The sequence below is a fragment of the Scylla paramamosain genome, chromosome 8 (genome assembly GCF_035594125.1).
Source record: "Scylla paramamosain isolate STU-SP2022 chromosome 8, ASM3559412v1, whole genome shotgun sequence".
Classification (NCBI taxonomy): Eukaryota; Metazoa; Arthropoda; class Malacostraca; order Decapoda; family Portunidae; genus Scylla; species Scylla paramamosain.
The window spans coordinates 3,356,730-3,372,751 of record NC_087158.1 but is presented as its reverse complement, the minus strand read 5'-3'; the positions used below and the strand labels follow the sequence as shown (position 1 = coordinate 3,372,751).

General features: G+C 39.6%; 1 protein-coding gene across 2 annotated transcripts; it reads left to right on the top strand.

Annotated features, from left to right (window-relative positions):
- The first annotated feature begins 398 nt into the window (after positions 1–398).
- On the top strand, positions 399–15,733 carry LOC135102704 (COP9 signalosome complex subunit 1-like). 2 transcript variants are annotated; one of them, XM_064008150.1, is made up of 12 exons: positions 399–549; positions 4,307–4,396; positions 4,542–4,723; positions 5,219–5,375; positions 6,579–6,740; positions 7,111–7,194; positions 7,331–7,420; positions 7,978–8,126; positions 8,416–8,521; positions 8,891–8,979; positions 11,088–11,217; positions 13,998–15,733. In XM_064008150.1, the coding sequence occupies exons 1-12, from the start codon at positions 517–519 to the stop codon at positions 14,226–14,228; spliced, it is 1,503 nt and encodes a 500-aa protein (XP_063864220.1). In that variant the 5' UTR covers positions 399–516; the 3' UTR covers positions 14,229–15,733. The 2 variants fall into 2 exon arrangements, with proteins under 2 accessions (XP_063864220.1, XP_063864221.1); XM_064008151.1 differs by lacking the exon at positions 399–549 and adding an exon at positions 634–789.
- Positions 15,734–16,022: the final 289 nt, after the last annotated feature.

The following is a 16,022-nucleotide window of genomic DNA, read 5'->3' as shown; positions in this document are numbered from 1 at the left end:
TCTCTCTCTCTCTCTCTCTCTCTCCGGGAGGCGATGGGTGAGTTTTTAGGTTGTATACAAATATATTGTTGGCCACAAAATCATCAAGTTATCTAAAGTTCCCGTTAAAAAAGTATTTATGGCGAACAAAGTGTCATTCTGGGAAATGAAGCTGGCATTTTGGGAATATTGGTTAAACGCAAGTAATGTAAAATCGCTTTCATCTAAAAAAATCAGTGATTTCTAAGTACTTTTCTTCTAATTTCAATCTTTTTAACTCTATTTATTGATGATATAACAAAATGAAACAACCATGACAAGACTCACTATTTTTTTCCCTCATGATCCCTGACATGATGAAATGACCGTTCTTCATTCTACCAAAACGTAAATTATACACCATAAAAATCAACAAATCCCATAAACCCACTCAAAACAATCCCTAAAACAAATCCTGAAAAAAATAGGGGGGGCGCAGCAGGCGGGTTGGCGCCATAATGAGTGTTGTGGCGCAGCCGAGGGTGACCTGGTGCCATAATGCCGCTGCAGGTACAAGGAGGCCTCATGCAGGTCAGTGTGGCGCTTGAGGGTCCCCTTGGGCGTGGTGGGCGTGGTGTGGGCGGGACGGGGGAGCGGTGTGGGCGGGGGCGGCGGGCGTGGCGGAGTGGCGGTGGCTGTGGTGGTGGTGGTGGTCAGCCTGGCCCCCGTGCCCTTAGCTTCATTGCCTCTCCTCTGGCTCTCTCTGGTTCTCTGGCTCTCTCTTCCTGAGGCTAGTGTGTCCTTGCAGCCCCCGTCATGTATGCCTTACAGGTACCTGGGGGCGTGTGTGCATGTGTGTGATTGTATGTGTTGGGCCTCCTGTGTGTGTGTCGGCTTGTATGTGTGTGTGTCTGTGTGTGTGTGCTTGTGTATGCGTGGGGCTCTGTGTGCATGTATATGTTTGAATGTGTGTATGTGCATGTTTGAATGTGTGTATGTGTGTGATTGAGTGTATGTAGGTATATGCTTATGTATGTATATATGTGTGTATGTTTGTGTCGGTGTGTGTGTGTGTGTGTGTGTGTGAAGGCTTCACGCAGTAGGTTACGGTGATCATTCATTGTAAGTATTAATGGTAAAATGTCAGAACTCAGTGAAATACAAATGGACAGGTATTGGAAATTGAAATGTGTTATAAGACCACCTAATCTCTGAACTTTATCATGTGGAAAGTTAGAGTTTTCCGTGAGATGGCCAAAAGTGTTTATTTCCTGATCATTCCTTGAGTATAAGTGGAAGGAAATGGTTTGCTGGTTGATCTGCCCCTGAGAACTAACTGTCACAAGGGTTAGTTAGGCTGGGTTACTGTTGTCTTTGTTATGTTTCCATGCCTTGGCCAGACTGTAGTGACAGTTGGGGGTAAAGATGCAGTTAGTCTGAGGGAGGTGTGCAGCTAATGGTTTTGTGTGTGTGTGTGTGTGTGTGTGTGTGTGTGATGAAAAATTTTTTGTCTTATTAACACGCCCCTAAACATTACGTCACAGGTCCTCATGGTTTGTCACAGTTTGTGTTACTCTGTTAATCTGATGCATTCAGCCAATAATGGAGTTTCTTGCTGGGTATATTTCCCTGTGCATTTTGACATGTGGAATATGACCACACTAAAATCTTAGACACTTTCTTGTGTTTTTTGGATATATTGAGAATGACCACATAAAAATTCAATGATTTCTTGTGTTTTGGATGTAAATTGTTGAGAATGATCGTATAGAAATTCATTGACTTCTTGTGCTTTGGATGTGCTGAGAATAACCACATTGAAAACTGTCAGAAATACCTTGTTTTGCCCCTAGCCCATCTCGTCAACACACTGTGGAGCCTGGCAGGAACACAAATTTTCAGGGGGAAATTAAATGACTTTTCAAAGCTAGAATTAAATCAGATGTTATACCTGGTATCCTAACTCACAGTGGGGACAGTTTTGCCTTCCCTACCGTCCCTGAGAGCTGCACCACTTGCCATGTGTGTCTTTTGGCTGTGCAAGTTTAAATAACTGTCATGGTTCTGTATTGGCCACTTAAAAGAGCATGGATTTTCAGAACTTAATCCGTTGTAATTAATCAGTTTAAATGTTATAATATGTAATAGACGTGCCTAATCTAAGTGTACCTCGTACTGGACACCCCTAATGTAGTTGTAATGAATACCCATAATCTATCTATATGTTATAACCTCATGATGGATGCCCCTCATCTAAATGTTATAACCTTGTAATAGATGCCCCTCCCCACCAGTAAGTCATAATAAGTAAACCAAGACTAATGTGTCCCCCAGCTGGTGATCCTTAAAACCCCTTCCTGTCATTCCAGCAATTTGTAACAACTTTCAATGTGATCACCTTTCTCAACACAAAAAAATACATGGGAAAAAAAAAATTGATGATGAAGGACTCCATTAGTAGTTGAGAACACCAGAATAAGACTTCATGACTGAGGAGGCCTTTGAGGGGTGGTACAGATACACAGGAAACTTTGAATGTCAGTCAGGGTTAAGCTCTCCAGTCTCACACACTTTTATATCCATGGATATCTCTCTTGAAGGCTGTTAGAGTAGTAATTTGTGTCAGGAGAATAAGTTTAGATTTGTTTGGCTGTAGTGAACAATGTATATGAAGGTGTTGGAATGATTCGGGAATAAAGAAAGGAAAGTATGATGGCCTTAAGTCTATCTCTTATCTATATACAGCCAGCAAGTCCACACAGGATGGTGCAGAGAAGGCACCACACACACACACACACACACACACACACACACACACACACACACACACACACACACACACACACACACACACACACACACACACACACACACACACACACACACACATCAATCAATAGTATTTCCCTCCTAGATTAGTCTTACCGTTAGGATTAATGTTAAGTTTTTCCCCATCCCCTATGTACATTTTCAGTTTGTCAACTGCCTAAATAATAAACTGTTTATTATTATTTTTTATTATTACACACACACACACACACACACACACATCATTTATGCTCTTAACCCTGTCAGCTGTCAGTGGAAAGGGACAGTCTTATGGCCCACCATACTGCAACATATTGCATCTGTAGAATTACTGAAATTATGATAGAGAAATGGATTCGAAAGATCTGGTCACTTATACAGCTGATGCTCCATATCCACCTCAGCTATTAGTGTGGCAAGGCAGTCAAGATCATTGAGAATCTTTTGAGTCACAGCAGTTGTCATGGTTCATTTGGTAAAGAGTTGCACTGCTTGAGTGTCCTGTTTAGGATAATGTGTGGTCATTGCCCTTTGTTGTCTCTGGCAGTTCACTTCCTTGCTTTTGTCTTTGGGCAACACACCTGCAGTTTGTCTTCCACGTCACAACATTTAATTTTAACACGTCTCTTTCTGTCATTCTTATCCTTTCTTTGGACAGTTTGCAGTTTGAGCCAGTTAAGGAATTTCTGGTACACCTTATGTTTTCTGATGATTTGTAAAGTGAGTCAGCTCAATTTTAGGCTTATTTAAATTGGGAAAAAAATATTATTAAGTTATTATTAAGTTACTTCTCAGCTGTAGATACACATGGACATTTATTTATTTATTATGTTCTATTATTTGTTTTCACAGCTTATGAGTTTTATTTACGAACATTTAAAATTGCAACTCTTTCATTAATTGTAATTCACCAGTGCTTGTCTCCCTACCTGGATGCTGAACATGCCTTTCACGTCCTCTCCTGCTGAACCCGCCATGACCAGTACTGCCTCTCTGTCAGCCAGTAGTTACCAATGTGACTCATGAAGCAGTGCCATACATCCTGCAGCTTTGGGTCTGTTGCAGTGTTGTGAGGCTGCAGGCATCCATGAATGTTGACGTACAAGTTTGCTGTTAAATAGCAGTTCAGTGTTCAAATTTAATGTATCACGTCAAAGTCAGGAGGGTCTGTGATGAAGAGATGCCAGTTACTTGAGCAGATAGAAAGGGAAAGAGTGGTGAGCCAAGCACAGGTGCCTATATTTATGAAGTATGGAATTCATTAATTATAAAATGTAGTGCACAGAATAGCTGTGTTGTGACACAGAACTTTGCTGTTGTATTTTTTAGTAGCCTAATAATGGTTTAGGGGGTGTCAAGACAGGAAAGAGATCACATGCTATGTATCACAATACAAAAGAAGTGGAAGGAGTTTCTGTGCTTCTTGTGTTTGGTGATTCATCAACAGCAGAGGGAATGAAGATGAATGTGAATGATAAGGTTCGATGTTGATATGGATTATGTGTTCTTTGAGACTGAAATTGTCATTCTTGTGTTCCAGAACAATGTGGAGCCAATGGTCATTGACATGGCTGTGGAAGAGAATGACAACACAGAGGAAGAGCCGGTGATAGTGGAGAGCACATCACTGGTGGGTGCTGCCCTTGTGACTCACGATGCTGAGACTGTTCACTCCTTTACCATGTAGATTTCATTTCAGTAATGTATATTGATTACCTCTGTGCTGCTTGTATCCCTTTCTTTCTGAATGCATTGTAGCCAACGTTCTCCTTCAGGACTTGGAGACCTACGCAAACTGTTACACGGGTCTTGCCAAGCTCCAGCGACTCATCTTCATTGCCGACCGGTGTCCACAGCTGCGAGTTGAGGCACTCCGCATGGCCATCTTCTATGTACAGACAACCTACAATGTCAACCTTTACACACAGCTGCACAGAAAGCTGCAGGAAGCAGTCAGGTATTGTCTTACAACTTTTGAATGTATTCACCTCAGTCATTATTTCTCACAACCTTCCCAGAATTTATTGTTGAAGGACTCTTTGTGAAATAGTAAAATACAGTACTATAACATCTAGAAGATTTTGATTGCTGTTACTATCTGCAAATTAATCTGATTTTCATATACTGGAATATAAATTATTACTGTATGATATTAGAATGTTCAGTGATGTATTTATGGGTTAAGACATACATTTTTTTTATGAGTTTTGGAATTACCTCCTAAATAAATCTAAAAATGCAGAGCACCTTCCATCCCAAGCATTCTGGTTAAAAATTCTGAATCTGTATCTGATTTTTTGCTTGATTGAGGTCTCTCTCATTGGTGTCTGTTGTAAACTTTGAGCATGAAACTGAAAAATTGGTTAAGCATTGATTCCTTTCCCATGTTGCCTATAGTCACTTGGTATAATAACCAGAAGCAGGAGTAACGAGTCTCTTGTCTGTGTTCCAGTGGGGCCATTGCTGGCAACCCCAGCCTTCCAGACATTGCTGGGGGAGGTGGTGTGGCGGCCAACTTCCCTGCCTTGGACATGCAGTGGGTGGAGTCTCGTGCCAAAAAAGCTGCACTAAAATTGGAAAAGCTTGACACTGATCTAAAAAATTCTAAGGTAAAGTTATTTTTTTGGTGTGGTTCAGTGAAAAATCTGCTGATGATTATTATGAGGTTATTTTTTGGTGTAGGGTAGTGAAAAGAGTCTACTGTTTATTTTATTTTCAAGGTTCATGTCATGTTTAAAATTTCCATTAGAGAGAGAGAGAGAGAGAGAGAGAGAGAGAGAGAGAGAGAGAGAGAGAGAGAGAGAGAGAGAGAGAGGGGGGGGGGGAGGGGGGAATAGATAAACACAACTTCCTGCATGACCATTTTACATTACATAGGTGTGACACAAATCATGACACCATTGGTGTGAAGCTGAAACACTTGCTGGATTGTAACATGAACATGGATGTTTAAAAAAATTTATTACGTGGCAGACTGTTTGCCAGATAGAAGATGCTTGTAAAAGAACAGTTTTATGTGAGATGTAAAGAGTAGGTTCTTTTCTTACATGGGCCAGGTGGGGTCATCTGATGGTGGTTTGATGAGGTTGTCAGTATTATATGCCAGTTTATGTGGTTGAAGTTGAGCCTGTATAATATCCAGGTAAATGTTATCACACAAGTTGCACAGTTTCCTTCCTTGTCAAGAGATAATCCTAGAGTATACAATGCTAGTCTTCTGGAGTGTTGTGGATTTTTGTTATGGTTTCTGGGGTAATACAGTTGCAAAGAGAGATCAAAGGGAAATAGAAAGGCACATGTTCCTTCCTTGTAAAGTGAAAGATCCTGGAGTGTACAGTAACAGTCTTGTAGTGTTATGACCTGGTATTTTTGTCATGATCTCTGGGGCAACATAGTGCAAAGAAAGATCAGAGTGGATCAGAGAGAAATGTAGTGTGAAATACAAATTAGTAGTGTCAGATGATTTCAAGATTAATATTTTCCATTCATGCTGTACCACACACCCACCCACTCAACCATGTCTGCTGCATGCCAGAATTATCAGGTATACTTGTAGCTTGTGCCTATCACAGAAGCCGTACCATAATCCTTATTACATTCAAATAGTTGTTGGTCATAACTGCTTGGATAACTTGTAAAATTCTGAGTGTAGTGAGTGCTTAAAGAAAAGCAAGTTTATTCTCAGTGCTAAAATGTATATCTATTCTAGTTATTGAAAAACTTAGCATTGGTATGTGCTGAGTGTCAGTATTAGTAAATAAACAGTTTTTTCTACTGGGTACTTTACATAATCTGTTTTTCTGTTTTACTAGGTCAACAGTATCAAGGAATCCATTCGACGAGGCCACGATGACCTTGGTGACCACTATTTAGACTGTGGTGACCTCTCAAATGCTCTCAAGTGTTACTCACGCGCCAGAGATTATTGCACCTCCTTTAAACATATTATTAATATGTGTCTTAATGTTATAAAGGTAAGGTAACTCAACAGAGAAATATTTTGAACCTTTCTTATGTCCAATCATCATGCAGTCACAATTTTAATAATGTCATGAAGTTTGCTTGGTGTGTGTTGTTGGCCCTGCTGCAGATATACTGTATGTAGCCAGCTGTGTTGTGCCTGAGCTCCTGGGGTGTTGTACAGTGTTCCACAAGACTCTTCCCCTTTACTGGGGGCTAACAGAGCTAGGAGTATGAATGATGTGTGTATGAGTGTATGGTGCTTTGTCTGGGGCATCATGTGTGTGATTGCCATCCTGATATAATAGAGGAGCTTTACTAAGAATTTTAGAAGGTTACTGAATTATTTGGTATGAGGTTTGTCATGATGGTTTCTTGTTGCAGGTTTCAATCTACCTAAACAACTGGTCCCACGTTCTGAGTTATGTAAGCAAGGCTCAAGCAACACCTGAAGTAGCAGAATCCAGGGTGAGATTAGACTACTTTTGTCATCTCATGTTTGATCTGTACATGTATTTTGCAAAATGGTGTGTAAAAATTGTATAGCAGAGAAGGCAGGCTGTATTTGAACACCAAAGTTAACATGGATTTTACTCTCTGACAGCCGAGCAATAACAAAGACCAGTCAGCCATAATCCAGACCAAGTTAACCTGTGCCTCAGGATTAGCACAACTAGCAACAAGAAAGTATAAGGTAAGCCATTACTTTATTCATCATTTGTGCATTTAGATTTTTAAGGATTTTGAGAAGGATTAATCTCTCTCTCTCTCTCTCTCTCTCTCTCTCTCTCTCTCTCTCTCTCTCTCTCTCTCTCTCTCTCTCTCTCTCTCTCTCTCTCCTCTCTCTCTCTCTCTCTCTCTCTCTCTCTCTCTCTCTCTCTCTCTCTCTCACTAGCCTTCAAATTACAAAGGTGTCTAGTTTTATGCATCATCTTTAGGAAGGCTTTCAGTTTACTATACCTTGTTCAGAATATGTTTTCAAATTCATTAATGCTTCATTGGCTCATTGGAACATCTGTGTTGATTCCATTGGTTTACAGGACCTTCCTCAGAACCACAGTATATGTATTCTTTGGTTTGTTTTCTTGGACTCTGCTTTATACTTCTCTATGACATGCCTGATCAGTCACCCTCGGACATCCTTTCCATGTGTCAGAGCCAACATGATCTGCTTGCCCTTCATCTTTTCAAAGTATTAACTGTAGATGTGCTTCTTTAAGTCACTCTCTGATGCTGCCTCTCCCCACACAGCCTGCAGCTAAGAGTTTTCTTGCGGCGCAACTTGATGCCTGTGATTTCCCAGACCTTTTGTCCACCTCCAACGTTGCCATGTATGGAGGACTCTGTGCACTAGCCACATTCTCACGCCAGGAGCTACAGAAACTTGTAATCTCTAGCAGGTCAGTGATGCTCCTCTATGTTGTCTTTCACTCATGATATTAGTCAAATGTTAGATATTACTGTAGTGAACCAGTACAAACAGAAAAGATTTACAGAAGCATGTTATGTAAGAGATCCACAGTGCAATATTATAATAATACTTTGTTACAAACTTGTTGATATCAGTCTAGATATGCTGTTGTCATATTTGCACATTTATGGTTGTATAGTTTTAGCAAAGTAAATTAGAGCAGAGTTCAGAAAATGGGATGTTTTACATATATATTATAATTAAATTTTTAATTTCAGTTCCTTCAAACTGTTCCTGGAAGTGGAACCTCAGTTACGAGACATAATTTTTAAGTTCTACGAGTCAAAGTATGCTTCCTGCTTGAAGCTATTAGATGAATTAAAGGTAAGGAAGTATGTTACTGTTTGTCATTACCTTGCCCACCTTTGTATTTGTATGATGATCCTCTGCTGTTACTGTGATGTGTATTTGTCTTTGATTTCTGGTTGTGACTTTTGTATTATTGGCTGTTTACTTTTCTGTATGCTGTTCACTGTTTATATTTGGATAGTCTACATCTGTCTTTTCATGGAAACTTTCATTGGGTGGAACTGCCTCTAACTTAAACTTTTAATACTTGACCTCATCTTAGCTCTTCCTTGCCTCACATAAATCTGTCTTGCATACAGCTATGATGTCCGTTTCACTCTGTCCATCTATTCTATTCATGATCTTTCCTTTAATGAGATGAATTAACATTTCATTCCCTTGCAGGATGTTCTGATGCTAGACATGTACTTGGCACCTCACCTCAACACACTCTACACTCGCATTAGAAATCGTGCTCTTATTCAGTACTTCAGGTGGGTGTTACCATTTCAAAACATCTACAGTTGTACCATTTTTCTCTTGTGATTTTTTTTTTTCTTCATAGCATATATTTATGTATATTTGTGTGTGTGTCATCTTGATACTGCATTGTCTGTTGCTCAGTTTCTTATAGGTTGATAAGTAACAAGAAATTTCACCCATGTTTTTTATCAGGTTTTGCAGGTGTTTGGATTGAGGTATCTTGAAAGTTAAGGACGCTAGTGTGATTATACTGCAGTTAATTTTCTGTGGAACTGTTTCGAAGTATCATAAGTGTGTCCCTTAACCAATCACTTTTGTTGAGATTTTTTATCTCATTCACCATTTAACAATAACCACTGATAACTGGGCATGTATTGCAGCATTTCCTGGCCCATTACAGAAATTTCTTATAAAACCTTGATTTTCATACCATTGTGTTCTATAAATATTAAATACAAAACGTTCAAAACAAAAGCTGAAATACTTTCACACATCCATGATTCACATTGGTTTTGGTGGAAAGGTGTTGAGGTGGATGACTTCATTTTCCACTGAGCAAATATATTCAGATGTGTGGCCTTGCTGTAAAACAGTCTTCACTTTATTGCACATACACCTTGCACACTTACCACTCATTAAAGTATATGCTACATGTTATTAATATTATATGTGCAGTAGATTGCACCACAATGCAATAACACACCAAAATTTTAATAAATATTTAATCAAAATAACGAACCAAAACTGGCATAATGAATGTGCCACTAGTGCGAGCACTGGAATTTTAATAGAAATTTAATAAGAATAACTAATCATAACTAGGAAAATGAACTTGCCATTGGTGCTGGCACTGAAATTTTGATAAAAATTTGATTGGAATAACAAAATAAACCTTGCAAGACTAACTCATCAGCTGTGCTGCTCATTTTTCTGCTTCCTATCTCATCCTCCCTTATTTCATTGACTTTCCCTTTTTTCCTCTTGTCTCAAACCTCCTTCCCTGTCACCTCCCCTCATCCTTATCTGTCAAAGATAAGGGACAAGGGAGTGAAACTCTCTCTCTCTCTCTCTCTCTCTCTCTCTCTCTCTCTCTCTCTCTCTCTCTCTCTCTCTCTCTCTCTCTCTCTCTCTCTCTCTCTCTCTCTCTCTCTCTCTCTCTCTCTCTCTCTCTCTCTCTCTCTCTCTCTCTCTCATTTTATGTCATTCATTTACATTTCATTGTTTCTCACTCCTACTCACGTATATGTAATTCCATTTTCATTCTCAGTCAGTCTCATTCTATTTACCACTCATTAGGATTGTTCTTACTTTCATAAAGAGAGAGAAAGAGAGAGAAAGAGCTCCGACTTAGGCAGGATTTATTGTATGTATATGCAGAATGCTGACAGTAAGTAAATGTGATTGATTCTTGTCAAAGCAGCACTATACTCAGGGTGATAGTGCACAAAACTCAGGAGGGTACTGGATATATTTGTTGTGTTATTTCAAATTTAGTAGTGCAGATGTGCTCATTTTGATTTTTTTCTTTTTTTTCCCCAAAATTGTGGATTTTTTTAATATTATTTTCTGGTTCCCTGGAACCAATGAATTTTCCTGTAGGCTCTACAGTCACTATAATGCACATTTGTCATAACAAGTGCTACATTTGAATGAATAAAGAATGGAGCAGGAGCATCGAGGTGGTGGTTATAACTATGTGACATACACTCAGGTGCACCAAATTAAATCTGTTCCCATCTTCAAGAAATAAAATAGAAATGCTCTTTTCATTTTCTGTTGAGGAATCTGTCCTTCATATTCAGACAGACATGGAGAATGTGTACATGCCACCTGTCCCACTCATCACCTGCTTCTTATTACCCTGTGTTAGGGTCTCATTATTATATTTCATATCCTGTCTGTGCTGGTGATGTGGGATTGCCTGCCGGTTATATAGTTGTACACCAGGCTGGACATTATAGAGTAACATGTATACATTCATGAACTGAATTTATATAATTCATTCATTTATTGGTGAGCAAAACTGTACAAGTTTACAGTATTTTGATTAATTTTGTAATGTATTCAGTTGTTCCTTTGTAGTGAATTGCATTGAAAAAAAAACATGATTTCTTTGCAGCCCATACATGAGTGCTGATTTAGAGAAGATGGCAGCTGCTTTCAACACTACTATATCTGCTCTAGAAGATGAATTAATGGCCTTAATTCTAGATGGACAAATTCAGGCTCGGATAGACTCCCATAATAAGGTAAGGAATAAAGTTTGGGTTTGAGTGAATGTGTTTTTGTATAAGGTGGTCTTGAATTTTGAATCTGCTAAGAATGCTTTGACAAAGGACCTTGTGTGTATGTTTGTGCCTTGGATGCTGAAATGACTGAAGGAAAATGAGTATTGCTGTTATTTTATGTTAGAAAAGTTAATATACATGGGGATTAGTCTTTTCAGAAGTTAGGATTGATGTTCCCTGTAGTACCATATGTTATCTTTGTGTTCTTTCTCTTCACTTTATATTCTACCCAAGGGTGGACTTGCCCATCTTTGCCCATTTTTTCTTTCTCCAAGTAGTGATAGGGATTGGAGGTGTAGCTTTCATTTGTCCCCTAGGGGTGGCTGGGTTTTTGTGGACAAATGGCAACTGGCACAGAACTTAGTTCAACTGTGGTTAAGTCTAGTGGTGGGCAGCATTCAGAGATGTCTGGATGGTGTCTGACAGCTGTTGGGAATCGGAGATATCACGACATGTAGTTGATGGTCACCGCCGCCAGGTGTCCACAGTGTCATCTCAGGAATGTGGACAGTGTTAAGAATAACCAGCTATGAATTTTTATTTTCTCTCATTTATGAGTTGAGGCTGTACTCCAATGAAGTTTTCATTATCTGGAGTATATGACAATAATAATGCTAATAGTATATCTTCACTGAGTCAAAACTACATTTAAAAAGATATAAGAAATTCCAATAGAGAGTCCTGTTACACATGTTAAAACAGCCACTTCTTGCATAAAAGACAATGCATGCACCAAGACACTATATTAAGGCAAAATAATGTAAAGAAAACACAGAGCAGAGCAGAGTTAGTGACTTGAAATAATGGCATACATTATGAAACAGTGGCATCAAGGCCGGTTTTAAGCCTGTTTGACCAATTTTATCAGATTAGGCCCTGCACCTTAAGGGGCCCCTTGCCAGCAGTGACAGAGTTACCACTTGAAGCCTTTTCTGTATTCTAAGAGAAATAAACCACTACTGAAAATGTGAAGTGAAGAATGAGAAATTATTATTCCTCACGAAATATAAACATACATGAATTTTTACTTTTGTAGAATAGGGTTTCTGCCATCAGCTTTCTAATTGGGCCCCACAATTCCTAGCACCAGCCCTGAGTGGCATCCTTGGGCAGAATCCTATCATGCTGCCAGATGCATGATTGTATATTTTTTAGGCAGTGAGTGAGGGCTGTCAACAATGACAAAATGAGGGATGATGACTGTTTGTGCATGTTGTGGCAGTCTATAAATCTAATTCAAGAAAAGTTGAAAACATCCATTTATGGCTGAAATAAACATAAGAAAGGACTTGCAGTTATCATACTAAACAGTGTATATAATATATGGATAGAGTACATAAATATAATATCCAACATACAGAAAAAGAATGATGAAAATACGACCATAAATATATAGAAAAGTATTCATAGATTGAGAGATTTAAAGCTGTCCACATCTTATTTTCTACAAGGAGAACGACGGTACGGACATCTGGCAGCTGAAAGTATGAACTAGAAGTCATGGTATCTCCAATTCATGTCCTCATAATGTTCCTATTTAACTTAAATCCCTGGGCTATCTAGGCATTTCAAAGGGCTGTAATGCATGGTAAAGAATTCATATCTCCCTACTCATGGTGGACCTGTTTGTGGGAAGCTGTGTTGGGAATTACCTGCAGGTGTGAATAAGTAATGGCTTTGCTTCTGAAATATTTAAGGTGTCTCAATTCAGTCAACCATTTGACACTGGTCCCTTGCAAATCTAACCATTATCATCTTGGCTTGCTGTCGTTGTAATGATTTCTAACTCTTTTCTTTTAAGACAGTTTTTTCCTTCTCTCTAGAATTCTGTGACACCCATCCCCTTAGGGGAATATCAGATGTAAATAGATAGATAAATAATAACACAGCCTTGAGGGTGACTAAGGCCTCTTTCATAATATGTGGTTTCTTGCTGTGTTTTGGTGCAGCAGCCAGATGGAAAATGGTTGTGATTGTTGCCACACAATCATCTGGCTGCTGCACACATTGAAATCTTGTGGAAGTGCACTAGACATGTTTGTCACACAATGTCTGTGCGGCTACTTACTGCACAGTGTTGAAGACTTCTATTTAAATTTAAAGCCCACTGCCACCACACACGGGTACAGGACTGGACAAGACCAGTGGGACGCCATAACTGCATCCAGGCCTGGACTGGTCAGTCACCTGCACCTGCACTCGCAGTGTGAAGAGGGACATACAAACTATCAGTCGACTGCTGTGTCCAGGCCCAGGTTGCATTTATATACAGCGAGAAACCACATAATGTAAAAGGCTCCTATGGGAGAATCTTCAACATTTGGTCCAATCAGGTGATCAGGTCAGGTGTGGGAAAGATTGATCTGTTATGGTGCAGTAGGCATAAACCAGTTGTAGTGTAGGGCTTGATGTGGAGAGATCTATGCATTTGTTGAACAACTGATCCTCTTAGGGTGGACAGAGGAATGATTCTCCTTCAGAGGCAAAGAAGATAAGATGTGAGGAACTGCATGTGGATTTGATTAGGAATGTATGTGTGTATGCCTGCATGTGGTGTCTTGTCTGGGCTGTCCTTCTCTGCAGGGAATGTAGGCCTTGTGTATAAGTAAATAGATATATAGCATATCCTGTTGTACAAAAAAGTGCATTGAAGTGTATTCATATTATAATGTGGATTGTAGTGTGTTTATTGAGTAGGTGCAGGGTGTGCATTGTAGATCTAACTGACACCTTTCCTCCAGATCCTGTATGCCAAGGCTGTGGAGGAAAGAAGCATGACCTTTGAGCGATCCCTGGAGATGGGCCGGGAACACATCATGAGGGTGAAGGGTCTCATACTCCGGTCAGCACTCATAAAGAACCAAATCCACGTCAAAAGTCCTCCCAGGGAAGGGGGTGGGGGGGGAGGGCAAGGTGGTGGGGACGTCACCATGGCAGCTAGCAACAGTTCTGCTGCCACTCCAAGAAACTAATTGCAAGTGACCAGTGCCCAGGCTGTGTTGAGACTAGACCTGTGCAGAGTTCTGGCTCTGTTGGTCCACAGGCAGACTTGCCACCAGACAAGACTTAAACAGTTAATATTGCTCACTTGAGTTATACAGATACATTGCTGCTTGTCAGTTACTTCCTGTGTAATTTGACAAAGCATATGTGTACAGGAGAGCTTTCACTTGTGAACACTATGCAGGGGTTCTATGACACTCTTGCCATGATATTGATCACGACAGTAGATCACATCAAAGTGTGCATAGCTTACTTCCATGCTGCTGGTGATTGCTGATGGACACCAGCAAGTGAACCTCAGGAGGTCTGTGAACTATGTATCTCTATTTACTTGGTGTTTATCATACCATGTATAGCAATGATTTTTTTCTTTTCTCCCAAACCCAGGAACAAGCAGAAGAGTATCTCAGTTGGGGTGTTTGATGATGCTGGGATGTAACCTGAATGAAAAGAGGCATGAAGGAGTTAAAATTGTGTATGAAGTGAACCAGGATGATTTTCTTTAAGACTAAGCTGGACAACTTGAAGGAGGATATGTTTTAGTAAGTGTAAAAGGGTAAATTTGTGAGTGGCTGAAGAAATGCTTTACTCTTCCATCCCCAGAGCCATTGACAGCAGTTGTTATCTATCTTTCTTATTTCTCTGATGAGGTTGGCCACAGCAGAAGAGCCTCTGTGTCTCTCTATCTAAATGCTTCCTTCTTGTGTGCTCAGACATGTGGCCTCTACTTGCTTGCCTTTCACACATAACCTTTATTTTATTCTTTCAACCTTTATTTTATTTCTTTCATCTTCCAAGTGGTCTTTGTTTTCTCTTGACACATTCACTTTCAATTACATACACTTCCTTTACAAGTTCTATCTATCCTTTCAGTTTGACCATGTCAGTGATATTGTTTGTTCCTTATTGCTTGAATTTGTTAAAATCAACATTAATCTTGAGTAAACCTCTTTCATTCTCTGGGTTGCTTATTCTTCACACTTTTTCCTCACACCAACGATTATATTTTCTCTTCAGCCACTCATGATATACCACTTTAAACTTGACCAAACATTTCCTCACTGCAGTTAAGCCTCTTTTCACTATTGACTTCACATACATACATACATACATTAAAACACCCCAGTTCAAGTTTTATTTCTGATTGTTTGTTGGTTTGTAAGAAGTTGAGGATTAATGGGGAAGGGTTCACAACTCTCTGCCCTTGTCCCTTTTGGTTGCCTTTAACAAGCCACAGGGAATACATGCATATATTAAAACTTCTCATATCTTGGGAGTGGCCCTAAAGTAAACCACCCAGGCTAGTTGCACGACAGAGCAGTGGGTGGTGGGTTGCCATGTCCCTGTACCAGTCGGAATAGTACTTCACTCAAATTTGTAAACGTGTGATTTGCAGGAAATTCTCATTCCATTAAAGTTTTGTGAAATGAGTGTATAGGTGCTTAAATTAAACAATATACCAATGGGAGAAGAGGAATATTGAGTTCCATTATCAATATTTATTTACATTGGAATTTTGATACTTAGAGGAAAGTAAATTTTAAGTTTATGGAAAGGTTACCAAAGACTTCATAAATACACGTGTGAAACCTGCCTGCAGATCAATGATGAAAACTTGAAAGCAACAAAGAACAGTTCATACATGACACTAGACATCAGCATGTCCTGCTGTCCATGCCACCAGTGATGGCATGGTGCAGCAGTTCAGCCCAAACTGATTGTACCCAAACAGTCACACTCACCTCAAGGATGTGGACAAACCA